The sequence below is a fragment of the Urtica dioica genome, chromosome 10, assembly GCF_054948205.1.
Source record: "Urtica dioica subsp. dioica isolate 48M chromosome 10, U.dioica_male_clone48M_v1_H2, whole genome shotgun sequence".
NCBI lineage: Eukaryota > Viridiplantae > Streptophyta > Magnoliopsida > Rosales > Urticaceae > Urtica > Urtica dioica.
The window spans coordinates 25,665,185-25,690,659 of record NC_142765.1 but is presented as its reverse complement, the minus strand read 5'-3'; the positions used below and the strand labels follow the sequence as shown (position 1 = coordinate 25,690,659).

The 25,475-nt window shown below is 38.2% G+C and overlaps 3 protein-coding genes across 3 annotated transcripts; 2 read left to right on the top strand and 1 right to left on the bottom strand.

Annotated features, from left to right (window-relative positions):
- The first annotated feature begins 209 nt into the window (after nt 1-209).
- Nucleotides 210-25,116, top strand: POK1 (phragmoplast orienting kinesin 1). Its single transcript, XM_089628049.1, has 36 exons — nt 210-793; nt 871-1,026; nt 1,557-1,640; nt 1,764-1,883; nt 2,256-2,369; nt 2,463-2,555; nt 2,700-2,860; nt 2,966-3,040; nt 3,220-3,307; nt 3,412-3,470; nt 3,559-3,622; nt 3,713-3,778; nt 3,865-4,011; nt 4,100-4,204; nt 4,309-4,544; nt 4,636-4,705; nt 4,787-4,840; nt 4,923-4,981; nt 5,144-5,210; nt 5,295-5,354; nt 5,688-7,362; nt 7,439-7,509; nt 7,592-8,872; nt 8,948-9,055; nt 9,630-9,793; nt 9,859-9,946; nt 10,056-10,130; nt 10,329-10,568; nt 10,695-10,793; nt 11,035-11,109; nt 11,184-11,239; nt 11,431-11,542; nt 11,616-11,726; nt 24,280-24,366; nt 24,459-24,607; nt 24,833-25,116. The coding sequence occupies exons 1-36, from the start codon at nt 326-328 to the stop codon at nt 24,855-24,857; spliced, it is 6,762 nt and encodes a 2,253-aa protein (XP_089484175.1). The 5' UTR covers nt 210-325; the 3' UTR covers nt 24,858-25,116.
- LOC149384501 (MATH domain and coiled-coil domain-containing protein At3g44790-like) lies at nt 15,873-17,454 on the top strand. Its single transcript, XM_089629137.1, has 6 exons — nt 15,873-15,962; nt 16,099-16,228; nt 16,297-16,469; nt 16,550-16,841; nt 16,949-17,115; nt 17,210-17,454. The coding sequence occupies exons 1-6, from the start codon at nt 15,929-15,931 to the stop codon at nt 17,356-17,358; spliced, it is 945 nt and encodes a 314-aa protein (XP_089485263.1). The 5' UTR covers nt 15,873-15,928; the 3' UTR covers nt 17,359-17,454.
- LOC149384500 (autophagy-related protein 8i-like) lies at nt 17,526-23,645 on the bottom strand. The gene is made up of 4 exons (XM_089628810.1): nt 23,625-23,645; nt 23,163-23,317; nt 18,001-18,119; nt 17,526-17,918 (listed from the first exon to the last, which is right to left on the bottom strand). The coding sequence occupies exons 1-4, from the start codon at nt 23,643-23,645 to the stop codon at nt 17,830-17,832; spliced, it is 384 nt and encodes a 127-aa protein (XP_089484936.1). The 3' UTR covers nt 17,526-17,829.
- Nucleotides 25,117-25,475: the final 359 nt, after the last annotated feature.

The window sequence follows — 25,475 nt, the reverse complement described above, 5'->3', positions numbered from 1 at the left end:
CACTAAATAAGCACTTATTTTTTTGGGAGAAAAAATTAGCACTTTAATTAACCTTTTATTTGAAGCTTAATATAAATTTGACTTAAAATAACCCAACGACAATAAATAAAAGGCAAAGTAGATTATTTATTATCATGTCACTCTCACACGTAAGCACAGTTCAAATTAAAAAGCGCTCTTTTCTTTTTTTATCACCCAATCCAATCCAACACACGCTCTCTCTCAGCTTCGAAAACTCAACTTCTTAGAATTCAAAAAAATACTCTTTCCAAGTTTTTAAATCTTTGAAATGGACTAACTGAAAATCTCTCGCTGTGAATCAACAATGTCGAAAACGGAACCCTCGAATTCGCGAATCACGCTCCGAAGCGTTGGAAAATCCCTGGACGAGCCCGACGAGAACTCCGGCGCCAATGGCTCCGATGCGGCGGCGACCAACTCGCAAATTCACTTTCCTCTTCCAAGGACGCCGTTCAACGCCATTTCCGACCCGTCTCTGACCTCGGACTCGCTCCGGGGACATTCACGGAGGTTCTCGGTCTCTTCCTCGGACAGAAAGCTCGTTCCCTCTGCCGCGAGGTCCAGCTCTGAGTCTGGATCGGCGCAGACCACTCCGGCGAAGAGTGGCTCCAGATTCTCACTCGGCGGCGGAGGAATAGCGAGCTTCCGAGCTCTTCCGGGTTCGTCTAGGGTTTCGAGGGCGATTTCGGTTGCGAGTTCGGAGTTCTCTGACTCGCCTGCGCATTTTGAGCTGGAAGAGGACCCGTCGTTCTGGTCCGATCATAATGTTCAGGTGTGCCTGAGCGAATGAAATGATTTATTTTCCCGCAAGATTTTGTGTTTCTTGTTGTTGATTTTCTTGGCGCTCAGGTGCTTATTCGAATTCGACCACCGAGTGCGATGGAGAGAATCTCTCAAGGTTATGGTCGGTGTTTGAGGCAAGAGAGTGGACAGAGCTTGGTGTGGCTTGGTCACCCTGAGACCAGATTTACCTTTGACCATGTTGCCTGCGAAACCATCTCACAGGTTTTAGATTTAATATCTCTTGTTTTTTTTTTTTTTTTAAATATTTCCCTTTATTTATTTCTTCCATTTATGGAACTCTTGAATTACAATTGCATAGCTTTTTTTTTTTCCTTTTGAAAATTGATGATTCAGTGATGGGTAAAAAAAAAACTTTCTTATCTAAGTGAGGCAAATTTGGTAGTTTTGTCAAGCTGTAGGTAATCAGTAGAATATGAATAAGGAGCAAAATAAATGATAACATGGAAAACAGACGAGAGAGCTAGATAGAGAAAGTGAATATACAGCAATTGGCTTAAATTCAAAACTTAAATTGGAAGCCTTTGACATAATCAGGGTTTGTTTCTTGTCATGTAGTTTTAAGTCAACTATGATACCCAAGAAATAGAATACCTGAACTGTTAGAAACTCGTTAAACTAATAAAAAAAAAATGTCAACTAAAACGGAATAACACGGCGGTTTCAAGTTTTGACTTTCTAGTTTATGGTTCTCCGAAGATGCTGATCAGAGGTCTTGCATGAATGCTGTACAGGAAAGTCTGTTCCGGGTGGCTGGGCGGCCCATGGTAGAGAATTGCTTGTCCGGTTATAATAGTTGTATGTTTGCTTTTGGTCAGGTATGTGATTCATGTGACCTGAACTAATAAAACCATGTGTTCTTATTTTTATTTTTATTTTCATTTTTTATATATTGTATGCTGAGCATTGTGAAGCTTATTCTTGAACTTGTTTGATTGCAGACAGGCAGTGGCAAAACATACACCATGATGGGTGAGATATACGAGATTGAAGGAACGATCACTGATGATTGTGGACTAACTCCACGCATTTTTGAATATCTATTCACTAGAATCATGACGGTACTGTACTCTGGATATTTATATCTTTAGTCCTCAAATTACAAAAGATGAATTTCATAAAATGAAAAAATAAAAAATTAGCGATATAAGCCACATAAACATAAGCGTTTGCGTTTTAGCCAACTTTTTGTAAAATTTTTCGTAAATAGCCAAAATTTTTTGTAAATATTTCGTAAATAGTCATATTTACTAGAAATTTACTCTGCGTTTTTTTTATATTATTTTTATAGCGTAAATAGGTTTAAGTGGCTATTTAAAAAAAATTAACGAAACGTTGGCTATTTCAAAATTTCTAATGTTTTATATGGCTAGATAGCCACTGGACCCTACTTATATCTTATATATTCATTTGGATGCCTCTACAATTTGCAGGAGGAAGAAAACAGAAGAGATGAGCAGCTGAAGTATAGCTGCAAATGTTCCTTTCTTGAGATATACAACGAGCATATAACTGATCTCTTGGAACCTTCTTCGGCTAATTTGCAAGTAATCAGTGTCCTCTTGATAACTCATGTTTTTGTTTTTGTATTCTTGAACGAAATGCAGATCTTTTTTTTTTTTTTTTTTTTTTTCGTGTAGCTCAGAGAAGACTCGAAGAAGGGTGTGTATGTGGAAAATCTTACAGAGTACGAAGTGAGGAATGTTAATGATGTTGTCAAGCTACTATTGCAGGTAGATTTTTGTAGCAGGACATGATATTAAACGGAATTAACATTTTAGATAATATATCCAACGGTATTCCTTTTTGAGTGAATCTACCTGTTAGAATATGTTGAAGTTATGGGTTAACAGTTTTTTTCTTTTGCTAATGCTTAGGGTGCGGCGAACAGAAAAGTGGCAGCAACACACATGAACAGTGAAAGCAGTCGATCACACAGTGTTTTCACTTGCACCATTGAAAGCCAGTGGGGGAAAGATTCGATGAATCATTTTAGATTTGCAAGGTTGAATTTGGTAGATCTAGCTGGTTCTGAAAGGTAAACTGTCACTTTCACGATCTTTTTTGTTTTAATTTTTATTTCATAGTCAAAGTTCGAATTTATAATCATAGACTTCTAATCAGCACTTTCTTGTTGATTAAGGCAGAAAGGCTCCGGTGCAGAAGGAGACCGTTTAAAAGAAGCAGCAAATATTAACAAATCTTTATCAACACTTGGGTAAATATACACCATTAAAACCAATTTTCTTTTTTTGTTTGGTAGTTTTCTAATCTATAAAATATGTAGCTTGTTTTCCTTTGCCCTCAGCATAATATGAAAAGCAGTTCATAGATTCACGCTAGAACTAATAAAATAGGAAGTATTTATGGTCTTTGTCTCTTGTTGGGTGCTTTCAGGTTGGTTATAATGTCCTTGGTGGATTTAGCTCATGGGAAACACAGACATGTTCCCTATCGAGATTCAAGACTAACGTTTCTACTTCAGGTTACAACTTAAAGCTCTTAAACATATCTGTTTACAGTAATAGTACCGCTTTCTTCTCTTTGTTCTTTCAACGCTGAAGCAAAAACATATTCCCATGGTTGCAGGACTCGCTTGGTGGAAACTCTAAAACAACTATTATTGCGAATATCAGTCCATCCGTTTGGTGGGATATTTTTAATCTATTATATCATTTTAATTTAAGAATTGGTCATTGTTGTATATTTGTTTTCTCATACCCACTCTTTATGCAGTTCTGCTAATGAAACACTCAGCACTTTGAAGTTTTCCCAACGCGCAAAGCTAATTCAGAACAATGTAATTACTTTTCTGCTGTAGCACACTCAAAGTTGTGAAGAATAATTGGACTTGCACTGACTTTCTTGTATTTTTTTTTATTATCTGAAGGCTAAAGTGAATGAGGATACCTCAGGTGACATAAGTGCTCTTCAGCAACAGATCCAAGATTTAAAGGTATGTGTTTAATTGCTGCTCTGTAAGAGTTATGTCTGTGGGTGTATACATGATAGAAAACATAAGAAGTTCGTTTACCCAAACAGGGTCAGTTATCCTATCTTATAAAGAATGCTTATCTTCCGAGGTCTTCACCAAGTTGCGAGCCATGTTCTGAAGAATCTACACTTATTAACTTCCCTGGAATAAAAATGAAGTCTGAAAATCATGTGATCCAACATCTCCAAAACAAGGTAACTTTAGTGATGTTAGTTAACACTTTACTTAATCTTATGTAGTGTTGGATTCATCAACTCCTAGCAGTAACATATAAAATAGCAGATAAAATATATGGAAGCTACTTCAGCTGGGGCTTTGCGGAGAGAAAAATTGACTGAAACTGCATGCCGAAAATTAGAGGCTGAACTGGAGCAACTAAAGTGTTTGGTATGCATTTATTCTAGAAAGACATTCACACCAACTTTTATAAATAAATATATTTTAATTTTCAGTTCACTGTTTTGTTACATTGTGGTCATATCATGTTATAGGCTCACCAAAGAGAAGTAGAAGCTCAGAATTATATAAAGATAATAAAGTTACGCGAGGAGGAGATTAAACGACTTGAATCATTGAAAGATGGAGTTTTGTCAGCTGATGAGTATCTTGTTCAAGAAAATAAGGCCTTGATGGGAGAGATTCAGATTCTTCAAGCAGAAATTAATGAAAACCCAGAATTGAAGCAACGTGCTCTAGAGAATCACAGACTTCAAGAGCAACTGCATCAGTAATTCCTATCAGTAGCTTACTTATTTTTGTATCATTGCAATTTAATTGATCATGAATGATAGTAAGCCGTTTAAACACTCTTCATTTAGGTATCAAAGCTTTTATGAACAAGGAGAGCGAGAATTATTGATAGCTGAAGTGTCAGAGTTACGGAATCAGGTCCATAATTCTTAATACTTTTTTCATAATCTTTTTTCTCACTTGATCCATGCAGCTGTCTGAAAAATCTTTTGATACCAGATTCTGGATATTGAAGAAGGAAAAGTTCTGTTCTCCCCAAATAATGAAAGCCAGGTTTGAAAGAACTACTTATCGATCACTTTAGGTTTTAGTTACATTTTTAGTGGTTAATAGTTACCTACTTATCAAAACACAGGGTTATCATTCAACAAATAAATTAGAAGATTGTAAGATCATGAATTCCAAATTAATCAGGTACAGTTTTCACAACTCCTTTATATGGCAGTTGTTGCTAACTTTGATTTTAAATTGCGAAAATGATAATTTTGTTTATTCAGAACTCTGGAAGCCTTTATCTTAATTTGATTTTTTTTTCTTCTTAATTAGATTTGATCACATGTTTAGTTTTTCCTGCAGCGATGTAGAAGAACTACGTAAAGAACTGAAGAGGGATCTGAATTGTAGTCAAACTACTTCTGATTCTGTAAGGATATATTACACCCTACGGTGATGCAAAGAAATCTGACCCTTTATACTTTGATGATTGACAATTTTAACTCTGTTTCAGGTCCTAGATTCTTTCTCCAAGGATTCTGAAATATTCAGGCAGGCAGATGAATTCTTACTGGTAAGTGGATTTTCTGAATTGCAAGCCTGTGGAAATGCTTGTAGAAAAGCCACAATTGTGAAGAAACTAGCACACCGAAAGGTGGAAAATCTATGGAAACATCACAACTCCACTATGCTCGAAGATAGCAAAAATTATGAGTTGGTGCTCGTAGAAGTAGTACCCTCTTTATTTGATCACAATGCAAATATATCTTACACTTCGATGCTGAAATCCATGCATACATCAACCAAGCATTTAGAAAAAATAAAAAACTTAAACAAATGGTTTATCGTTTATGATAAATTTTAAAGGTATATTAATCTAACCAATGCTTATTCTCCCCTTTCACAGTTTGAGAGCAGATCTATGCAAAGTGACGCCGGTGATGAAATGATAACTTCTACTCAAGCAAATGAAGAGGCATTGCGTAATCACATGGATAGGAATGTGGATAGTGCTCCAACTATATCTTCTAATGTTAGTGAAGAAGAGTTCATGGATGCTAGGTTTTTGATTGATGGAGAGGAGTCCGAGCATGGACTTTCAGAAGAGGAGAGACTAACCACACGGGAGAACAGTTGCAGATTCAAGGAAAGCTCCAACATCAGGGAGATTTTAGATGGACAATCCTTGGTAAGGCTTGACTGTAGATTCTCGGAGCTTGGCGATTTAGGTAGAAAAAATAATGGTGAAGTCGAGGGAAAAAGCGAAGGAAGTGACAAGATTGCCTTGCAAGCGAACTTGGATAGAATAACTAAGGACCTCAAGGAGGTTAGGCTACTTAATAGTCAGTTCCAAGAGGAACGTGAATTGCAGTTATCTTGCCAACAAGAAGCTGAATTAGTCCGAGAGCAGGTTGAGATGGAGACGGCAAGAACAATTCTACAATTACAGGAAGAGGTCGCTTCACTTCAATGCACTCTGGATGAGAAATTGGGATCTATGGCCCAAGAAAATGAAAAACTTAGAAAGATTGTGGCGACTAAAGACGAGGAATTAAAGGCCTTAAATATGGAGTGGGAAAGAGCAACATTAGAGCTCACAGGCTTCCTTGTTGATGGTTCTAGATCCCTCAGAAGTATATCAAGACAAATAGAGAGTATTGCTTGTTCTTTCCCTGAGACTAGTCTTTCGATCAGTGAACATGTTGAGAGGGCTGCTAAAGCATACATTGAGAAAGAAGAAACAATTCTGCACCTAAAGACCAACCTTGAAGACGCACAAGGCATGGTACAAGATTTGGGGCAGAAGTTGAGTTCCTTAAAGGGGGTAACATTGGCTTTAACAGACTTTCAAAATCTAAATGATGAAGAAATTTCCCAAAGGCAAGTAAGCACGTTGTCGGATGAAAAAATTGACAGGGTACAAATGATAGAGAAGAAACTCAAACTCATGGAGGGTCAGGTTATCGAGGCAGAAAAATGTGCTAGTATTGCTTCAATTATGCTCAATTGGCTATTTGACACAAAAAAATTTGATCATGAAGAGCAAGAGAGGGGAAAAATAATACTGGCTCTGAGACATCAACCCAAAAATTTAGAATATATCACTGAGGATACACTATCACTGGAAGCACAAGAGCATCAAAAGTTTGGAGAGCACTACGTCATGCTATGCCAAATAGCAGATGAAATCTCTAAAGCGAATGGTAGGTTAGAAGTTATTGAAGATTTTGTCTGCGGTGAAGTAGATACGTTTGACTGCTCTTCCAATAATGACGGCATGTTAAATGTAGATGAATGGAGTCCTGCTTGTTCTTCATCTAGCTCTGATTTTTCAATAGGAAGTGTTGCTTCAGGAAAAAGTCTCAATGCCTCATCATGCTCTGGTGGGTGTATATCACCTGAAAATACATCCAAGCAAATGGACTTGAAGTCTAAAGGCTCGATACTTTTATCTCATACAAATACATCTTCGAGAGATCTAAGCCACCGTCAATCAACAAGAAACTTACTGAAAGTAGAGCTCGTAATGCTGTTTGATTCTTTCAACATGCTACGTTCTCGAGTAGCTGCACTTCTGGATGGTATGTGTCTCCTTTCGACTTTCACTTATGGACATATTAATAAAAGGGGGTCTAATCACCTAGTAATTCTTGGCAGATTTGAAGCAGCCAATTCCTTCTTCTGTTTCTTCATTTGAGAAAGCTAATTTTGTTACTCCTATATACAAGGTAAAACTTGCAGTCAGTTTATCAAATTATTTTTGTTTCTAAAGGAGATATCACATCGCCAATGTTGCCTTTCCATCTGCAGGGAGCGAATGATGACAAAATCGAACACGCTAGAAGTTTCCTAGAGAAATTTGAGGAAGTCCGTTCAACAGTAAAAGAAGCTGATTTAATGTTAAATGCTTTGACGGAAGCAAACGAGAATTCAAAACACTTGAGTGGTATGTGGAAAAGCGCAGGTGAGGAGTTGATTCTGGAACGAGCTAACTTATATGAAGAAATTGAGCGTTTGAGGTCTTCAATAAGCGTGAAAGAAAATGAGACTCAGCTACTTCAGGAACAAACCAGGTGTGATTTGCAAGCTATTGCAAGCTCAGTTTCTTTGCTTGAAGAGTGTTACACACAACTGAAAAGTGACGAGACAAAGTTAACGGCAATGTTCTCGGACATCTGTTCTCTGGGAGTGGAAATGCTGCAGTTTATACGCAACTCAAGATCATCACTGAAAGATATAGGCCTTAAGATTGTGGAGAAAGATTTTTCCTCATTCGTGATGTACCAATGTTACCTGGGAGCGCTAACTAACAAGATTACGTGTCAAGATGCAGAAACTGGTATTCATCGATTCAGAAATGTGAATAAGACACAAAACAATAAGTCCAATGGTTTGAACGAGATCATGATCAGTGGTACTGGATCCAGAGGAAATGAGATTCAAAGAGAAGCCGACAACACTTCGAGGTTGCTCGATGACGATTTGATTTATGAAAATTTGTCATTGAAGAAGGAATTGAAGCGCAAGGAAGAGCTACTAGCAGGTTTACTATTTGACTTCAGTTTGTTACAAGAATCAACATCAATCACAAAGGATGTCAAAGACGAAACTGAAAGACTTGTGTGTACTTTGGGTAAAGTTCGGCATGAGCTGGAGACAAAAACAAGGCATTACGATGACATGTTAGTAAGACATGAAAAGCTCGAGTCCCATCTGGTTGAAACTGAACAGGCTCTTGTTGTATCAGCTTCCAATCTCGCTGATTCTAACGAAACGATTGAAGTTCTTTCGGAGCAGAATGTCGAGTTGAAAGTGCTATTCAAAGATGTCTATCTCAAAAAAGCTGAACTTGAAGAACAATTAGAAGAGCAAAAAGAGGTTGTTAAAAGTTTGGAAGACGAAATCATCCGATTGTCTTCTTCAACGGAAGAGAAGCTCATCTCATTAGTTGAAGGCATAGAAGATAATTTGATGAAGGTCACTTACGAGAGAGACCAGCTTAACGAAGAAGTTCAATCTTTGAATGATAAACTTGAGATTGCCTATGCTACATTGGATGAAAAAGAAGCTATTATCGCTGAAGCTCACCAGGTACAATTAAATAACTCTACTATTTCATGAATGATATAATTGCGTGCTTATACGTGAAATTGAACTACGTTTCAGGAGTCTAACGCAACTAAATTATATGCGGAAGAAAAGGAGCAAGAGGTTAAAATCTTAGAAAGCTCTATCGAAGAGCTCGAGTCTACAATAAATGTACTTGAAAAGAAGGTATATCCTCATTTTCATCCCATATAACTGTTTGTTGTTTGTGGAATTTCTGTGCTTGAGGAAGGGTGCTGAATTTCCATAGATATTGGCTTTGTATCGAATTCGGGCAGAACTGATAATGTAAAAAGGTCATGCATAAGCAACAACACTTCGAATAATGCAACGTTACAGTAAAGAATATTACTGATAAGAATGTAAGAAATATGGGAGCACAAGTCAACTTTCAATACAATTAAGGCAGAAAGATGAATTAAAAATTTCCAGAAAATCAGACCTAATGGCTCTGATACCATATTATAAGAATAGTTAGAAAATGGTTTTTTTTATTAAGTCTATTATTTAGCTATATACAAGTAACCGTGGCTGCTAATTAGAAAACTAACTAGATTGTGGGACTTTTCTAGGAACAAGAGTAATGAATCATTGAAGTGTGATGAATTTATACCAGCAAAGCGAACATTTATTAATTGTTTTTGAAAAAGAGTGAGAAAGGATATGATCCCCTTATATTTATGTTATCGAACCAAGAGATCCATGAATTGGATCCTAATGAAGACAAAATTTCTGCATATAGGTATCTGAGATGGATGATGAGGTTGAAAGACATCGGCTAATCAGAGATTCCTTGGAATGGGAACTCAAGGCTTTGAGAAACAGATTATTGAATGTTGAAAACCTAACGGAACACGAGGACTTAGAGAATGCAAATGATGAAGAAATTCGAACTCAGATATCCAGGTAAAGTGATTGTTGACAGACTTCTGTATAAGCTCTAGAGACTAACGGAGATGGTTATGATACAGGCAACTACAGAGCAAAGCCATTGACCTTCATGAGGCTCATGACCGAATAAAATTTCTTGAAGAGGAAAGGCAACAACACGAAAGTGAGGTATTGGTCTCACTGCCACTATTGGTTGCTCTTTTTGTCTCCTTTGAATGAAATTATCTGTTTCTATTCCATTTTTGTTTTATTAATAAAATAAATTGACGCTGTGAAGATCAAACAATACAAGGAGTACATATCTGAAATCATGCTACACGCAGAAGCTCAATCATCTCAGTACCAACGAAAGGTACGACTAAGATCATATTCGCAACCATTCACTATATTCGCAAACGTCAAGAAACCATCTCTCCGTCATACTGTTTAGAGAAATGGATAGCACTAAACATGGATGCAATTGAAACAAAAAAATTAAGACATTTTAGATTATGGTGCGATCAATTTGCTCTCAACACTGGTTTATGGGCTATTTCCTACCTGTTTGCAGTACAAATCACTGGAGGACATGGTTAGTGAAGTGAAAATAGACTCAAGAAACTCAACATCAACAGTTCGGGAATCGGAAAAAATTGAGACAAACACAGTAAGGATGAGGCGCTCGAGCTCACCATTCAGATGCATTTCGAGTTTGGTTCCACAGTTGAATGCGGAGAGGGAGCAGGAATTATCAGCAGCCAGGCTCCGAATAGAGGAGCTAGAGGAACTCGCTGCTGGTCGACACAAAGAGGTTCATCAGTTTTTTAAGATCATCAAAATACAAAAACTCGAGCAGATAATGCAGTTATATTAGCCATATGATCACGGTCTAGTACCATTCAGTTGCTGAGTACTGATTTCGATTGTTCTGGATCAGGTTTGCTTGCTGAAGGCTAGGCTGGCTTCAACAGAAAGCATGACCCATGATGTGATTCGTGAACTACTCGGCGTCAAGTTGGACATTAATAACTTTGCTGTAAGTGTGGCTGTATGTAGAATAAATTCCAACTTATCTCGTTTATTTTATCCGGTTTAAAGACCGAGCAGATATAGGAAATCTTAAATTTTGGAAACTCCAAGTCCTGCTAAGTTTTGAGCTTGATAGATTGAGCTTTCTAATAAATTAGTAGCCACTGATTTCTTAACCACAACTGATTGCTGCTACACTAACTTGTGTGTTTTTTTTTTCTGCTTTCTTTTGAAATTTTATTTTCTAGAACTTTGTAGACCAGTACGGAGTTAAGAAGTTAATCGAGGATGCCCATCAACACACAGAAGCTTACACAGAAAAGGTATGTAAATAACTTTCTGACATCTACTTTTCATTTTCTAACCAAATATCTTTTTTTGTTTTTTCATTTGTCAGAAGGAAACAGTAGGCTTAACGAAGCAGATTGATGATCTAATTGAGGAAAGAGAAAGGTTAAGACTTGTTCCTTCAGCTGCTATGTAGTTATCTTAAACTTTAATCTGCCGTCTGGGTACCCAAAGAGAAGCTGAAAATATATATATATATATATATATATATATATATATATATATATATATATATATTTTTAATTCAAATTGAAAATAGAATGTTACTTGAATGTATTGTCAATGATATACTGCAGATGGATGATGGAAATAAATAATATGGAAAAAGAGTTACTTGCTGCCCAGATAAATGTTGAACAACTCGAAGAGCGAGATCGCCTACTTTCGACGCAGAATGAGATGTTGAAGGCAAGGGAAATTCTTTTGAAATAGTTGCAAATTTCAATACAACTCCTAATTATTTATTCCGTTTGGAATTTAGGTGGACAAAACCAACCTAATGAAAAAAATAGCAGAATTGGATGAAACAGTGAAGGCTCTTCTTGGAACAAAATCTACACAAGCACGAGTGCAACAAGGATCGTCAAGCAAGGTATGCTATTTCATGAAAAATATGCTTTTTTTACAGCGTAAGGTTCAGTATTTTATGCGCTTAATGGAATATCGCTTATTGTGAAGCAGAACTCGTTGCGAATTGGTTACAGTGACTTTGCCAAGAGCGTTGAACAATCTACACAAGTGCGAACGCAACAACCTTCAACAAGCAAGGTATGTTATCCCATGAAAAAAAAATATGTTTTTCGCTGCATAAGATTTAGTATCATTTGCTGAATGAAATGTCGCTTATTTTGAAGCAGAGCTCGTTGAGAACTGGTAATAGTAGTGACTTTGCCAAGAGGCTTGAGCAGTCTGAAAAGCTTCTTTCCCGAGTCAACGGTGAACTTGCTCAGTACTACAAATCTCCACGTGACCAAGCTTTTGGACGTGGCTTTGTATCAAATTCCAGGTCAGTGGTTTGAATTTTGAAAAAAAATAAAAATAAATTTGACGTCCGGATCAAAACAAACTTTTTAAATTTAATGTTGACTTGACGTCACCAGTCTTGAATATACTTTTAATGTTTATTTATAGAATCAAAATCTTTTCGTGTTCATAAGCTTGCCATGTATAACAGGAAGCAAAAGGGTCAAGATGCTTAAGGGCGCTTTATCAAGATATCAGATGTTAGAAAATTCTGGGTCGTGAAAATTCTGCTCATTACACGAATTCTCTCCATTTAATTCATACGTTTTCCTCGCTAGGAAATCTTGTGTTCTACGGGCTGTGAGTATGTATTGTAATTATTTTGATGTTTGCTTTTTTATTTTATTTTATTGATTACATGTTTTGTTCAATAAAAGTACTCATTGATCATACACTAGTTTTTCTTCTCATTTCTTAAAATCCAACTCAAGTGGCAGCTAAATTGATTTTACAAAACCACACGAGATATTAGAAAGTTGTGCTCCATTTCCCTGAAAACCAACACAAATTCTCCCTTTATATATATAATGAAGAAATAAATACTTAACACCTTTCCCTGGTAAAAATTACTACATAATTATTTATTATTTCACCAACGCGTGAAAATCAGTGGCTATAAAATTTACCCATCAGAAAATCTGAACCACCGCTCGGTAAAGTTGAACATTCAAACAAGACTTACTTATCCGGTATGTTTATCAATATAAAAACACATTTATATTTTGTTAATTATAAGTAGTGGTGGACACGTCAATCCAAAATTGTTCTACGATAATATTATCGAAAGACAGTAGATTGGAAAAAAATTTATAACTAACCGAAAACAAATATGCGTCATTTTTCATATTTCACTCATATTTTCAAAACAGTTTATTATTATTGGACAAAAATACCCTCATGTTTCAAAAATTTAATAAACAATTATTGAAATCTGATCACCAACTATTGAAATTTGTTTAACTGTCATTGAAATCTGGTTAATTGTTATTGAAATATAACTAACTGTTATTGAAATCTGGTTAAAAACTGTTGGAATCTGGTCAATAGTGATTGAAATTTGGTCAACAACTATTGAAATCTGGTTAACTGCTATTGAAATCTGGTTAATTAATTATGATTAAAAACAGTTATATATGAAAATTAGAAGGTTCAACAGCTAATATTGATATTGAAAAAGTTATGAAAAAAGGTCACTTTCAACTATTTCCACAAATATATTAATGGAAACACAATCTTTCAAGTTGGTAAAAAATAATGGGAAAATTACATAACTAGTTTAAACCGTGCGTCACTTTTCATATCCCACTCATATTTTCAAAAGATTTCGGTAATAATCGTTTTTTTTTCTGGACAAAAATACCCTTGTGTTCAAAATCTAGTCAACAATTATTGAAATTTGTTTAACTGTTATTGGAATCTGCTAGTAAATAATTATTGAAATATGGTTAACAATTTTTGAAATCTGGTTAACAGTTTGTGAAATCTGGTTAACAATTATTGAAATTGGGTTCATAATATTGGTATATTGAAATCTGATTAACAATTATTTGAATTTGGTCAACAAATCTTAAAATCAGGTTAACAATTATTAAGGAGAAAATGGACACTTTAACCCTACTCTCTCTCTCTCTCTCTCTCTCTCTAGAAAACATAGAGACGGGCACAAATCGTTCATCGAGAACACAATCTCTCTCTCTCTAGAAAATATAGAGACGATCACAAATCGTTCACCGAGAACACAATACAACATGACTAATGTTGAGCGTTAAAGCGCGCGCCGATGAAAAATCCTCCACCTCCCTCTAGATTCACGTTTTCTTGTACTTAGGTGAATGTGCGAGGATTCGAAGACGTTACAGCGAACATGCATGACTTGAAGATCCAAGAATGACGAGGAATGCGAAGAATACAATGACTTGATGACTCGGATAGGAGATCAAATGGTTGAATGCAAGGATTCTAGAGAGATTAAGGGTTGAAGACAAATATTCGGAAGAGGTTTTCACGGGTTGAAGGGAAGGCTTTAGAGAGAGATTCAAAAGGTTGAAGACTCAAATAAGCAAAGACTCAAGAACTCTACGAAGAATGCGGAAGATCCCAAGAAGCGAAAACTCAAAGATTAGAAGAACACGAAGAATGTGACGGGAATGACATGAAGAGAACGAGAAGCATGAAAGAGATTCATTGACGAGGCGAAAAGAATCGACGAGAAGAGAAAAACTTCTCCACACCCAACCTACGTGTGATCATAGGGTCCGGCCCTAAATCGAAGTACGGATGGTTATAAGTGTAAATAAAAAAACGCGGTTAGCAGTTACTAAACTCTTGAAAGTAAAAGAGAAACAAAATGATAGAGATTTAGAAAATTGAGAGTGCTAATCTAGGTAATGTTTTATTTTTTTGTTAATTAAGGATCATTTTTTCCAAAAGATTTTGTTTTGAAATGGAAATGTAGTATCTAATTTTTTTTATGTGTTAATAAGCCTAGTTTAAGAATTTTTATCTTTCAATGTCAATTAGCGAGTATGAAAAACAATAAGATTGCATCTACCTACGTATTATAAATATGAATAGAGTTTTACTATTCATAAGAACATCTAATAAGATTGTATCTTTTTTTTTTAGTGGCCAATTACATTACATGTAAGTCATGTAAAGCTGAGTAATGTCATCACTACTTAGGCCACTATATTGTTTGCTTGGATTTAAATAATATACGAAATTGAATACTCATCTCTCTCTCTCTCTCTCTCTCTCTCTCTGAGAGAAACGCTAATATCATTATGCATAAGGTATATATACTATAATAGTTTTAATCGAAAGAAAAAAGAAAACTGTAATAGTCTTATCATATGAACATACTTTTTATTCCTCTGTAAAATTCCACAGCAAAGCGCCGGCTTATATGCTAGTTGTATATATATATATATATATATATATATATATATATATATATATATATATATATATATTCAATTTATAATAAAGTCTATTTATATTTTAGTCTGGGAATGAAAAAAAGATGTGTATAAGATACTATGTATATCCAATGGCAATCAATGTATATATTCAATTTATAATAAAGTCTATTTATATTTTAGTCTGGGAATGAAAAAAAGATGTGTATAAGATAACTATGTATATCCAATGGCAATCAATGTATATATTCAATTTATAATAAAGTCTATTTATCAAACTTCTCTTCAGCAATCAACTTTATTATTTGTTTATCTTTTATGAATGTTACATTTTCTCAAATGTTTTTTAAAAAAAGTTCCATCGGCAGTGGCATTTCAAATTTGATAAAAAAAAATAAAATAAATAAACCAATGGTATTTCAAATTTCTTTGAAATTTTCATTGTTATTTCCATCAACTACCGACATTTTAATCAATCGGCATTACCAACCGAGTTTCATTGGCACAAATACTTTGTGGTAACTTCGTCTTCAACAACTCCTTCAAACAAGACAAACGTTAGGTCCTTTGGAAGAAACAAACTTGATCAAGACATACACAAAGCATTTTTCTTTTACACTTCTCAAGACACGAAATGTTAAGTATAATATAGAGAGACATATATGGATGAAATGAAAGTCCTTCAAGTTGGGAATTGATACTTGTGCCATGAAAATTGAAATCCTCTTGAAGCAATGGATCACACTTTCTTTTTTCCATCCTTATAAGAATGAAAAAAAAACTTGACCGTCATTACCCAACCTAGTACAAAGCAAAGCATTTCCTTTCTGAGGCTGTTACTGTTATCGTTGCCATGTCAACTTTTAGCTTATGCGATTCCTCGGACGGTATGTTATAAGACTTCTGGTTGGGTTCTGTAATATTTCCGCGAACTTTCGAAATCAGACTTTTCTGATCAAATGTGCTGCTAAAGAAAAAAAAGTTAATCAGCCTTACTTTGTGTGTGTGTGTGTTCAATTGCAGGCATTTCCAGATCAATCTCAGAACTACCACCCACTCACTACACCCTCGAATTATACTCGTTCTCATTGCTTTTGAAGCATTCGATTGAGAGATACGAATCAACGGAATTCGAAGCCGGAGGATACAGATGGTAAATAACAAGTACGATTCTCATATAATCTATCACGTGTGACACGTTTCTGTGTATGTTTATCTCAGGAACTTGGTTGTTTATCCAAATGGAAACAAGAGCAGGAACGTGAAAGAACACCTCTCACTCTACTTGGCTATGGCATCGTCAAATCACCTCCAAAAGGGTTGGGAAGTTCATGCCATTGTCAGACTATTTATACTAGACCAGAACAGTGATAACTACATGATTCTTCAAGGCAGCTTTCTGAACCATATCCACGACAAAATTCATTGTTTAAGACGAGTGTCTGATTTTTTTTTTGTTTTTTTTTTTGTTCAGATGTCGCGGGGAAAGAAAGGCGTTTCCATGGAATGAAGCACGAGTTGGGCTTTGATCAGTTCGTCCCACTGAAAGCCCTCAACGACGCCAGCAACGGATTTCTCATGAACGACACTTGTTTTTTAGGGGCAGAGGTGTTTGTTTGCAAAGAGGGAGCCAAAGATCAAGGTGAGTGTCTGAGGATGATAAAGGACCCGATCGCCTACAAGCACGCCATTAGGTTCGAAAACTACTCCAAGATGGGTGTTGAACCTACTTACTCGACTGAATTCTTTTCCGGAGATCAGATATGGTAATAGGAGTTAAATAATCTCTTCTTTCATCGATCAGAAGACGATTGAGAACCTTCAGATTCTCATCATTTTAACTAGCTCTTATGGTGGATTGTGGTTTCTGCAGGGCAATAAAGTTTTTCCCTATTGGAAAAGGACCCGGACTGGGTACTCATATTTCGGTTTATTTGACTCTGTTTGACCCGGACGACCTACCTCCGGGTGGTAAAATATTTGTCGAATACACAATACGCGTCCTTAATCAAGTTAATTCAAGCCATGTACTTGGTAAAGGTAAATTAAATTACTCGATAGCTCGACTCACGAAATTGAATGTTTGAGCCGTGCCCATTCTAACTTAAAAAGCTCCGATTTTCTGTTCTTGCAGCTACCAATTGGTTTGGCACCAGAGGTGAGCAACATGGTTGGGCTTCGTTTATGACACTTCACAAGTTCAAGAGCTTAGGTTACTTGCAAAATGACACTTGTGTCATTGAGGCAGATGTCACTATCCATGGAATTACCGACGATCTGTAAAAATCTGGTCGTGTTTATGTATACAGAAGATTTCTTGTGTGAATATCACTCTTCATTCATACAAAAATAAAGAGTCATTATTATTTTCTCTGGTTATTTACTTTTGACTTGAAACATAAGAAGAACTATAACAGGAACACAAACAAAACAAAACAAAAAAGTTTAAATTGAAGAGCACGAATGAGAATTTTTTATTTACTTTTTGGCGATCACAATGAAACCTCCCACATATGACCTGCTCGTATTTCCGAATCTTTAATACTTGACAAGGGAAAACGTACGAACCAGGCCTCGCGAAGGTTTGAAATTTTTTTTTTACAGAATGAACATGAAATGAAAGTACTTGAGAGTGCAAAGGCTTCGCAGAAGCTGAGTGTGATAGTCGAGTCAAGTTTATTTACATTTTTTTTTTCTTTTTAATTACAATGACTGAAAGACACGACAACGACGAACCCGTTGTGGACGAGGAAACTAACCAAAGGTCTTCTCGCTGCTGTAACACATGTACAGAAACCCGTCGTCTTCCTTGTAAGTCTCGTACACTTGATCCAAACAGCTCGCTGTAAAAAGTAAAGACAACAAATTGTAACAAGTCTAAATAGAACAAAATGTTGCTTTTTGAGACTCTTGGGTTTTCTTTACCCGTTTGAGGCAATGTGTTCTCCACAAACACGAAAAGCGCTTTCCCGGGGCTCAAATTCAGTCGAGTGCTTAGGACGTGGATGAACTGCCCAACAGTCATGTCTCTAGGAACAAGAAATCTTCAACGAAAAAAAAAATTACAGAAAAAAAAAAAATTTGAGAGATGAGATTGGCATTTCTACTAAAAAAAATTTCACATTGACTGGGAAACTTATTGTTAGGATTGACTTCACCACTTCGTCCAAACGTAGTTGGATTTAGTTCGTCACTTCGTCCAAATGTCGTTGGATTCAGTTCGTCACTTCGCCCAAACAATTGTTGCGTTTGCTTTGTCAAACCCTCTCTCCAGAAAACAAAAAAACAAAATAAAAGAAGAGACACGAGATTTACAGTGGTTCACTTTCAATGACAAAGCTACATTCACTTTGCCGCTGCAAAACTATAAACCCAATTGGGGAGTGTTTACAAATACAATTGTTTCTTGTTTTAAGGTACAAAGAATACAACACATAGCATCCTTTATATATACTAAGGAATTGTACAAAGTTACTCTCCCTAAACGATGTGAGACTTTTTCCAATTTCTCAAATTAGGCTCCACCACTAACAATCTCCCACTTGGAGACTAATCTCATCACGCGTCTCCATCCTGCAGCGGCGACTCAACTCATCAGACGAGGAGTCCAACTGAGGTCGAGCACAACCTAAGTTTTTCATACGGCACAGACTTAGTAAACATGTCGGCGGGATTCTGACTCCCTGCGATCTTCTCAAGCACCAATATACCATCTTCTAATGCCGATCTGATGAAGTGGTATCTCAGCTGTATATGCTTCGTTCTTGCATGATACACTGGATTCTTTGCCAACTGAATGGCGCTCTGGCTGTCACTGTACAGCACACTTCCGTCATGGTCTTGATCCAGCTCGCCCAGAAAAGTCTGTAGCCATATCATCTCCTTTGTGGCCTCAGTGATGGCCACATACTCCGCCTCGCAGCTCGACAAGGCAACAATCTTCTGCAACCTTGACACCCAACAGATAGCTGTCCCCCCGAATGTGTAGACGTAACCAGACGTGCTCTTCCTGCTGTCGACGTCGCCCCCATTGTCAGCATCGACGTAACCTTGGAGTCCCAGTTCGGACTTCTTGAATACCAACGCCGAACTCGAGCTGCCTCTCAGATATCGGAGGATCCACTTCACAGCCTCCCAGTGCTCTCTCCCCGGGTTGCTCATAAACCTGCTCACAACTCCCACTGCATGAGCAATGTCCGGCCTCGTGCACACCATTGCGTACATCAAACTTCCGATGACCGAAGCATAGGGGATTTTGTCCATGTACGCCAGTTCGTCCTCTGTTAATGGCGACTGTTGCTTGGACAATTTAAAGTGGCTAGCCAGCGGCGAGCTGACCGACCTCGCGTCCTCCATGTTGAAGCGTTGGAGCACCTTCTTCACGTACTCATCCTGTGAGAGTTCGATGCTCTCTCTCGTCCTCTTGATCCTCATCCCGAGAATCTGCTTTATGGTTCCTAGATCCTTCATCGCGAACTCTTCGGACAATCTCTTCTTCAGCTCGTCGATCTCGTGTAGGTTGGCACCTACAATCAGCATGTCGTCGACGTAGAGCAGAAGAATCACATAGGAGTCTTCAAGTCTCTTGAAGTAGCAGCAGTGGTCGGCCTCACACCTGCTGAACTCAGCTCGCTTCATGAAGTTGTCAAACTTCTTGTACCACTGCCGTGAGGCTTGTTTAAGTCCGTAGAGACTCTTCTGGAGCTTTCACACGAGCTCCTCTCTTCTTTTTACCTCGAAGCCTTCGGGCTGCCTCATATAGATCTCTTCGTCGAGATCACCGTGAAGAAATGCCGTCTTCACATCCATCTGTTGCAGATGCAGATTTTCCTTGGCAACCAATCCCAGCACGGTTCTGATCGTCACGAGCTTGATGACCGGAGAGAAGATTTCTGTGAAATCGATTCCCTCCTTCTGCTGGAAACCTTTCACCACCAGCCTCGCCTTGAACTGTTGGCTTCCATTGCTCTCCTCCTTTATCCGGTACACCCACTTGTTGTGCAGTGCTTTCTTCCCAGCCGGTAACTTCGCCAGCTCCCAAGTATGATTCGTGATCAATGAATCCATCTCGTCCTTCATGGCGAGCTCCCACTTGGTCGAGGTGTCGACCTCCATAGCCTCTTCGTAGCACTCCGGCTCTCCTCTTTCGGTAAGGAGGATGTAGTTGAGAGACGGAGAAAACTTGTGTACCGGTTTTCTGACTCTTGACGATCTCCACAGCTCGGTGATCGGAGTCTGCTGATTCACCTCGAGCTCGGTGTTCTCATCAACTTCTTCTTCTTCGATCTCGTGACCGCCATCAGCTCGGCCCGATCTCACCTCGGTCATCGAAGTGTCTTCTTCTTCGATCTCGTGATTGCCATCAGCTCGGCCCGATCTCACCTCGGCCATCGAAGTGTCTTCTTCTTCCAGCTCGGTCGTCGAGAAGTCTTTCAGGTCGATCATTGACTTCTCGCCCTCAGGAGCTTTCCTCGTTGAGCTCCCATTTAGCTCGTCCTGGTACATCGTCTGCTCGTTGAAGACAACATTCCTGCTTCGGACTATCTTTCTCGCGTAGGCATCCTAGAAACGATAGCCGAGCTCAGTGTCACCATAACCAATGAAATAACACTTTTTAGATTTTGGATCGAGCTTACTTCGAACAGATTCATCAATATGAACATATGATAAACAACCAAACACTTTCAGATAAAAAGAGGTTTACCTTCTTCCCATTCCACGCCTCTTCTGGAATTCTGAAATTCAAAGGGACGCTCGGTCCTCGATTTATCAAGAAGACTGCCGTGTTGATTGCATCGGCCCAAAACGTCTTGGGCAGGCCGGAGTGAATCCGCATACTCCGAGCTCGTTCATTCAGCGCGCGATTCATTCCCTCCGCTACTTCGTTCTGTTGGGGAGTTCCTGGGATCGTTCTCATCATCTTAATCCCGTTGTCAGCACAATACCGCTTGAAGTCGGAGTCGACGTACTCCCCTCCATTGTCGGACTTCAAGCACTTCACTTTCGAGCTCGTCTCCAGCTCGACCATCGCCTTCCAATTTTTGAAGGTAGCGAACACGTCAGATTTATTTTTCAGAAAATAAACCCACACCTTCCTCGTGGAATCGTATAAGAATGTCACATAGTAGCGAGATCCTCCAAGTGAAGGGACTAGAGCTGGTCCCCATACGTCGGTATGTACCAGCTCGAGTTTCTCCGCCTTCAGCTTTCTGCTCGCATGCGTGAAGCTAACTCGCTTTTGCTTCCCGAGAATGCAGCTCTCGCATTGGTGATGTTCCACCATCTTTAGCTCAGGGACCATGCCGTCTTTCACCAGCATCTTCATCCCCTTCTCGCTCATGTGTCCGAGCCTGCGGTGCCACAGCTCGGTCCGCGCGGTGTTGTCGACCACGGCCACCATGTCTCTGCAGCTCGACGTCATGTAGAGCGTGTCTGTCTTCTGTTCGCGGGCTACCACCATAGCTCCCTTTGACACCTTCCACGAGTTGTTCCCGAACGTCGTAGTATAACCTTCATCATCGAGCTGACCCATTGAGATTAGGTTCCTCATCCGCTTTGGCACGTGTCTGACTTTGTTGATCTTCCAGATTTGCCCGTTTCCCATCTTCAGCCTGACGTCGTCGACACCAGCGATGTCTAAAGGCTCGCCATCAGCCACGTAGACCTTCCCGTGATTTCCTGCGACATAGTTCTCCAGAATGTCACGGTCAGGGGTGGTGTGAAAAGACGCTCCTGAGTCGAGCACCCAAGAGTCAATCGAGCTGTCCACCGTTAGCAGTAACGCATCTGCTAAATCTTCAGTGACAACGTGGGCACGGCCTTTCTCCTTGGCTGGCTGCTTGCAATACTTCCTGATGTGGCCGGACTCGCCACAGTTCCAACACGCAAATGGTCGCCCTGACTTGGACTGACCTCGCCCACTCCGTGACTTCAACCTGTCCTTCCCTCGGTTCGGATTCCGGTTGTGGTTTCTTCCCCTTTTCTCCACATTCAAGGCCGAACTCGTCGAGACCTCGCCAGAATCAATCCTTCGCACCTCTTCGGCGAGGATGCGTTCTCGTACGTCGTTGAACTTTAACTTCGCACTTCCAATCGAGTTGCTGACCGCGGCCCTCATCGGCTCCCATCTGTTTGGTAAGGACACGAGCAGGATCAGAGCTCGCACTTCGTCGTCGAATTCGATCTCAGCCGATGACAGTTGGTTGACGATTGTGTTGAACTCGTTCACGTGAGTGGCTACCCCGGCTCCTTCATCCATCTTCAAGTGAAAAAGCCTCTTCATCAGAAACACTTTGTTGTTTGCCGAGGGTTTCTCGTACATGTCCGTCAGGACCTTCATCATTCCCGCCGTGGTCTTCTCCTTCGCCACGTTGTGAGCTACGTTCTTTGACAGCGTCAGTCGAATAACTCCCAGAACCTGCCTGTCGAGGAGATTCCAATCTGCCTCGTCCATCTTCTCTGGTTTCCCGCTCAGCGGTTGATGAAGCTTTCTTCCGTATAGATAATCCTCGATATGCATTCTCCAGAATGCATAGTCCGACCCGCTAAACTTCCCGATCCCGTGCACCGTGCCTTCTTCGCCTCCCATTGTTTTCTATGTCGCTTCTTCTCCACAAGCCGCACTCCGTTTCAATAAGAAAATGCAAACCTAGAAGCTCTTATACCAGTTGTTAGGATTGACTTCGCCACTTCGTCCAAACGTAGTTGGATTTAGTTCGTCACTTCGTCCAAATGTCGTTGGATTCAGTTCGTCACTTCGCCCAAACAATTGTTGGGTTTACTTTGTCAAACCCTCTCTCCAGAAAACAAACAAAAAAATAAAATAAAAGAAGAGACACAAGATTTATAGTGGTTCACTTTCAATGAGAAAGCTACATCCACTTTGCCGCTACAAAACTATAAACCCAATTGGAGAGTGTTTACAAGTACAAGTGTTTCTTGTTTTGAGGTACAAAAAATATAACACATAGCATCATTTATATATACTAAGGAATTATACAAAGTTACTCTCCCTAAACGATGTGGGACTTTTTCCTATTCCTCAAATTAGGCTCCACCACTAACACTTATATATTTCCAAGACATACTTCTTTTTGTCCATTTCAGGCAGGTCTGTCCTTGAGTACTTTTCAATTATCACCTGCAGACAATGTGAATTCCGATTACTCACAATCCAATCGGAATCAAGATTTAAATCATGGATAAATCGAAAAAAATGAGAATCTGTATTGATAATGTATTTCTATATGGCTCTGAAACAAAATATCTTCTTTCTAAGTTTTCAAATGTTTTCTTTGATAGCTTCTTTCTAAATTTTGGCAAGTCAAAGTCCTGCTAAGTTTTGAGCTTAATAGATTGAGCTTTCTAATAAATTAGTAGCCACTGATTTCTTAACCACAACTGATTGCTGCTATACTAACGTGTTTTTTTTTCTGCTTTCTTTTGAAATTTTATTTTCTAGAACTTTGTAGACCAGTACGGAGTTAAGAAGTTAATCGAGGATGCCCATCAACACACAGAAGCTTACACGGAAAAGGTATGTAAATAACTTTCTGACATCTACTTTTCATTTTCTAACCAAATATCTTTTTTTGTTTTTTCATTTGTCAGAAGGAAACAGTAGGCTTAACGAAGCAGATTGATGATCTAATTGAGGAAAGAGAAAGGTTAAGACTTGTTCCTTCAGCTGCTATGTAGTTATCTTAAACTTTAATCTGCCGTCTGGGTACCCAAAGAGAAGCTGAAAATATAATTTTTTTTTTTAAAATTCAAACTGAAAATAGAATGTTACTTGAATGTATTGTCAATGATATATTGCAGATGCATGATGGAAATAAATAATAAGGAAAAGGAGTTACTTGCTGCCCAGATAGATGTTGAACAACTTGAAGAGCGAGATCGCCTACTTTCTACGCAGAATGAGATGTTGAAGGCAAGGGAAATTCTTTTGAAATAGTTGCATATTTCAATACAATAACTAATTATTTATTCCATTTGGGCTTTAGGTGGACAAAACCAACCTAATGAAAAAAATAGCAGAACTGGATGAAACAGTGAAGGCTCTTCTTGGAACAAAATCTACACAAGCACGAGCACAACAAGGATCGTCAAGCAAGGTATGTTATTTCATGAAAAATATGCTTTTTTACAGCGTAAGGTTCAGTATTTTATGCGCTTAATGGAATATCGCTTATTGTGAAGCAGAACTCGTTGCGAATTGGTTACAGTGACTTTGCTAAGAGCCTTGAACAATCTACACAAGTGCGAACGCAACAACCTTCAACAAGCAAGGTATGTTATCCCATGAAAAAAAAAGTTATGTTTTTCGCCGCATAAGATTTAGTATCATTTTTCTGAATGAAATGTCGCTTATTTTGAGGCAGAGCTCGTTGAGAACTGGTAATAGTAGTGACTTTGCCAAGAGGCTTGAGCAGTCTGAAAAGCTTCTTTCCCGAGTCAACGGTGAACTTGCTCAGTACTACAAATCTCCACGCGACCAAGCTTTTGGACGTGGCTTTGTATCAAATTCCAGGTCAGTGGTTTGAATTTTGAAAAAAAAAAAAAATTTGACGTCCGGATTAATATATATATATATAAATGACACAAACACTGACTTTTACTTATTCCAATTCCTTGAGATCAAAACAAACTTTTTAAATTTAATGTTGACTTGACGTCACCAGTCTTGAATATACTTTTAATGTTTATTTATAGAATCAAAATCTTTTCGTGTTTATAAGCTTGCCATGTATAACAGGAAGCAAAAGGGTCAAGATGCTTAAGGGCGCTTTATCAATATATCAGATGTTAGAAAACTCATGTGACATCTGGGTCGTGAAAATTCTGCTCATTACACGAATTCTCTCCATTTAATTCATACGTTTTCCTCGCTAGGAAATCTTGTGTTCTACGGGCAGTGTGTATGTATTGTAATTATTTTGTTTGATTGATTACATGTTTTGTAGAACTCATTTATCATATACTAGTTTCTTCTCATTTCTTAAAATCCAACTCTAAGTGTCAGCTAAATCGATTTTAATGAAGTAATAAGTACTTAACACCTTTCACCGGTAAAAATTACGACATAATTATTTATTATTTCACCAACTCGTGAAATCAGTGGCTATAAAATTAACCCATCATGGCTAATCCCAAGCTTAAATTTATTTAGAAGTAAAATAAAACAAGACTTACTTATCCGGTATGTTTATCAACATAAGGGACAATTAGACTAGTAGCATAATAACTTACCTTTCTTTTAAAAAATAAAAATTACACAGACTAGCAAACTACAAAAGTTGAAATTGCGTATTAGTCAATGTTTAAAATTGTTTTGAGAAATAGCTCGATTCGCTGATGTGGCATTTTGGCCAATTTTTTAAAAGTCGAAAATAACTCTA